Genomic DNA, 3,990 nt, shown 5'->3' with positions numbered 1-3,990 from the left:
AGCAGGAATTGTAATAATCTTTTGTATAGCTGAAGAAAGGCGTTGCTTATAATAAGTCCAGTCGACAACTGATCGAATGTCAAAACCAGATGAAATTTTGCACCATTTACGCAGATAAAATCTTCCAATTTCTACAATGACATTGTAGAAACTAGCCAGATTAGCGTTATTTGAACATGAATATTCAATTATAATTCTAAAATGCAAAATAGGTAAAAAAGATAATTTATATTAAAAAGTTCAAAAAAATTGCAGTACCCGGCTCAGCTCCAATTATTGCAACAGGAATAGCACGTTCACTTACTGGAGTACCCTGAAATGTCGCACAGAAAAAAATAATAGTTAAATTGAACCAAGAAATCTGAAGATGTACTTTGATGGAAACCGCAGAGCAATGAACAATAACAGCGATTAAAGAAAATATAACAACGAGCAAACTGACAGTGATTAAAGAAAATATAGCACAAGGTGCCAACTTACCTAAAAAGTAACATCAAAGCAACTCAAAACTGGTTTGTTTAAAAGTAATAAAAAATATACATATACAAGGAAATATAACGTAAGTGTAAGAAAGACCCAATAGGAGCATACAGTTTGCTACATGCAGAGGAGGAATGCATTGCAAAACTAATAATCCTTTAAAAAGTTATTTCAAAAGCTCCTTGAATATGAAACAACATTTCGCGAACAGAACCATGCTGTCTAATATACAAAATGAAAAGTGCCAAAATGAGAAAAGTGCTAAAATAGTCCCCCCAACTCCATGTCGAGTCATTTTAGTTACATAGTCTATAAATGTATCAATTTAATCCTGGACACTATTAATGCGGCCTACAATAAACCCTAAGCCCTAAAATAATGCTTTTTGGGGATTATTTTAGCCCATAATAAAAAAATATGTGGACTAATCTGACACTTTCTTAAACTTTGGAACAAAACTGACCATATGCAAATAATCGGGGGACTATTTCAGCACTTTACTCATGCCAAATAGAACATAAGCAGCAAATCATCTTCAAATTCAAACCAATGAACAAACACGCTTTAGTTATCAATGTAAGAAACAACGAAAACCATCATGCCAAAAAAACTTGTGCAAAACAATATTTTACATGCCATCAACGTAGAATATTGAAAAAATAAGTTTGACCTATTTTTTGTTTGAATAAGAATTACATCCATAAACTGAAAAATAAAGAAAAAGAAAAAAATAAATAAAGCATTACTGTTCAAAATGGAAGATAAATTATTTGGTATATAAAAATTTCTCAATAAGCATCAAGTACTGTAACAAATCATAAACAACTATGAGCATGTAGCGAGTTAATCACATGTGGTTCACAGGCAACGATGTATTGACAATGTAGGCCCTTGTCTTTGACCATTGTATCACCAAGAAAATCAGCAAGGCGTCTAGCAGTAGTCACAGCACATGATTTCTGTTCGCCATATTCAGCTAAAGATTTGCTCATTGTGCTTGATTCTGATATATAATCAAGCAGCTCACTGTCAGCAATGTCTATCCCCTGATTCTGAAGAAAAATAGAAGAGGTTGTCAACATAATCTCAATCATTATTTGTTTATCATAGTGATTCAATAAAAAAATTGATATACAGATAGAATGTGCAACTTAATGACTCACATCTAAAAGGTCTAGCCATCGATTAGCGACTGCTGCAACAGCTTCATAGCATTCTTCTAATGTTGAACCTTGCAGGAACTTGTCAAAAACTTCAGCCTAATTAAATAGAACAAACCAAATACGAAAATTAAACTATTGCATAATCAAGTACAGAGTCTCAATGTTTAAAAGTTAAATTGATTTATTTATTACCTATTATTATATGTACTAATAGTAATGAATGAAACAACTACACATTAAGCATGATGTGTTGCATAAGTAAATAGTTGAAAACATCATAAATGACATAGTAAATTTAGTTTTCATATATCTATGTAACACCTAAACTTTTAGTTTATATATATATATATATATATATATATGTGAAGCCCTAAGACAGATTATATTGAAATAAAAAACGATACAAAAATTTGCATGAGAGGGCCCAATAGATGATGTCCTACTCATACGATACATGGTACCAAAACATCCTAACAAAAAAGATACAAAAGACTCAAATAAAAAAAAAACAAGCAAAAACAAGTGTCTATGGACGAGACAGTTTAGACGGCCTCTTCCTCTAGTTCTTGGAGCGGATCTAGATGGCAAACTCTGAAGTGTTGTTCCATTACTAGGAGTGACCAAGGTATCATTCATTAAGTTTCCAAGCTGAACAGTGTCCCCAGCCTTATTCCTCCATCGACACAATGTAAACTTGTCATTCTTCTTCTGAAGCATGTTCAGTCTGATCCGTAGAAGGAAAGACAGTTGCAGCGATGAGTTCCTTAGTTTGTGTAGGACAGACTTCCAATAATTGGGAAACACATGCCCTTTGAACAAGTAGTTCTACTAATTGATTAATAGCAGTAAGATGGTTTGTGTTTGGCTCTAAATCTTCCTCATTGGTATTAGGAGACACCCTTTCCGTCATCTAAATATGAATGTTCGTTTTATCCATATCTTCAATCACCTTATAGAGGGGAGTCTGAGCACCCTCCACAGTAGGTAGAGCTTGAGCGGATAGTATGTCCACTCCAGTAGAAGAAGAGGCGGTGATCGCGTCCTGCCTTCCAGGAGCAACCACCCGACTCTCCTCCAACAAACAACCCTTATCAACATTTTCTGAAACAATATCAGTAGATAAACCATTTTTCACCGTATCCGCCATGGGCATAGCAGTAGGTATCACAGGCAGTGAGGAAGAGTGTATAACCTCCGCAGTAGTCACAGAAACGGGAGGTGGGGCTACAGTCGACCGTAGATGGGGATGCAACCGATAACAGGATGAAGAGCTATGACCAAACATTCCACAGTGAGAGCAGTAATGGGGATGAGGTCCCATTGCAATCTTCTTCCAATAACCCTGATGGGGGAGGCAATCCAAATCTCCCTTGGAAAGGGTTGAGTGATGTCGTGCTCTACAAGTACACAAGCTTCAGATGGCCTGGTTGTATCAAGCATGGGAGTATCGACCTTCAGCGGTTTCCCAATGACAATTGTCAATGTATAAAGGGTTTCATAATTGAAGAGATGCACCTTGAGCCCAGGAAAATTAACCCAGACTGGGATAATAGGAGATTCTAATTTAAGATCAAAATTCACTCTCCATTTCAGAATTTTGAAAAAGCGATTATCGACTGAGAACTTTTTAAGAAAGAGTGGAGTATAACCTGCGTCATTTGAGAGTTGAATGAAAACGTGACGACCATCTAGTGAACCAACTTTCCAACTCCCTTTGAGCTTAAGAGAAGCGTTCTATTAGTCTCAAGCTTTGGATTTCCATACGAAAATTTCCCAACAAGAGTATATCTACATGCTGAAGCCAATATATTTGTTTCCTCGTCAGTGAGAAACAAAGTGGGTTTGTCATTCTTTCTTCCCAGTTTTTTATTAAAGGTATAATCACCTCCAGATTCATGTGCATCATGAAATTCTTGAGGGAAGAAACAAGAACGGCAGCCGGCCCCGGGAGTAGACCCTCCGGAGACAGCCGCGGCATAACTCGAGGCCATTCCCCCAAACCGAAACAAAAACCCCACGCACGAACACTGGAGCTGGAGCTACGACGAAGGGAACCCAAATCTCGAACAGAGACAGGGAAACGACCGCGGTCCGGCGAGTAGGAGTGAAGCCCATCGTCGTCAGGAACGAAGACCGAAGGACGCTAGAAAGCTCGTGGTCTGGCAGGAAGGAGACGACTCGCGAGTAAAGCAAAGGCGAGAAGCCCTTCGTTGTCGGGTACTATAGCAGAAAGCCACAAAATCTTCGTCGTTGGAGACGACGATGCCGGTGGAGGAAGCCGATAGTTTCTATCGCCATCGGTCGAATCCCTAGAGCAGCCTGCCGCAGTCTCCATAAATTATATATA

At 37.9% G+C, this 3,990-nt stretch overlaps 1 protein-coding gene across 1 annotated transcript in view; it reads right to left on the bottom strand.

Annotated features, from left to right (window-relative positions):
- Positions 1 to 3,990, bottom strand: part of LOC110028602 (DNA polymerase epsilon catalytic subunit A-like) — a 92,762-nt gene that overhangs the window by 23,815 nt on the left and 64,957 nt on the right. Inside the window, 5 exon segments of the mRNA XM_020730516.1 lie at positions 1 to 4; positions 7 to 131; positions 259 to 313; positions 1,332 to 1,532; positions 1,644 to 1,739. The exon segment at positions 1 to 4 is cut by the window's left edge and continues 35 nt beyond it. Of these exon segments, the coding sequence (XP_020586175.1) occupies positions 1 to 4; positions 7 to 131; positions 259 to 313; positions 1,332 to 1,532; positions 1,644 to 1,739 (481 nt within the window).

This window comes from Phalaenopsis equestris, unplaced genomic scaffold, assembly GCF_001263595.1.
Source record: "Phalaenopsis equestris unplaced genomic scaffold, ASM126359v1 Scaffold000517, whole genome shotgun sequence".
Classification (NCBI taxonomy): domain Eukaryota; kingdom Viridiplantae; phylum Streptophyta; class Magnoliopsida; order Asparagales; family Orchidaceae; genus Phalaenopsis; species Phalaenopsis equestris.
Note: the sequence above shows the minus strand (reverse complement) of the source record. Positions and strands in the feature narration are given on the sequence as shown.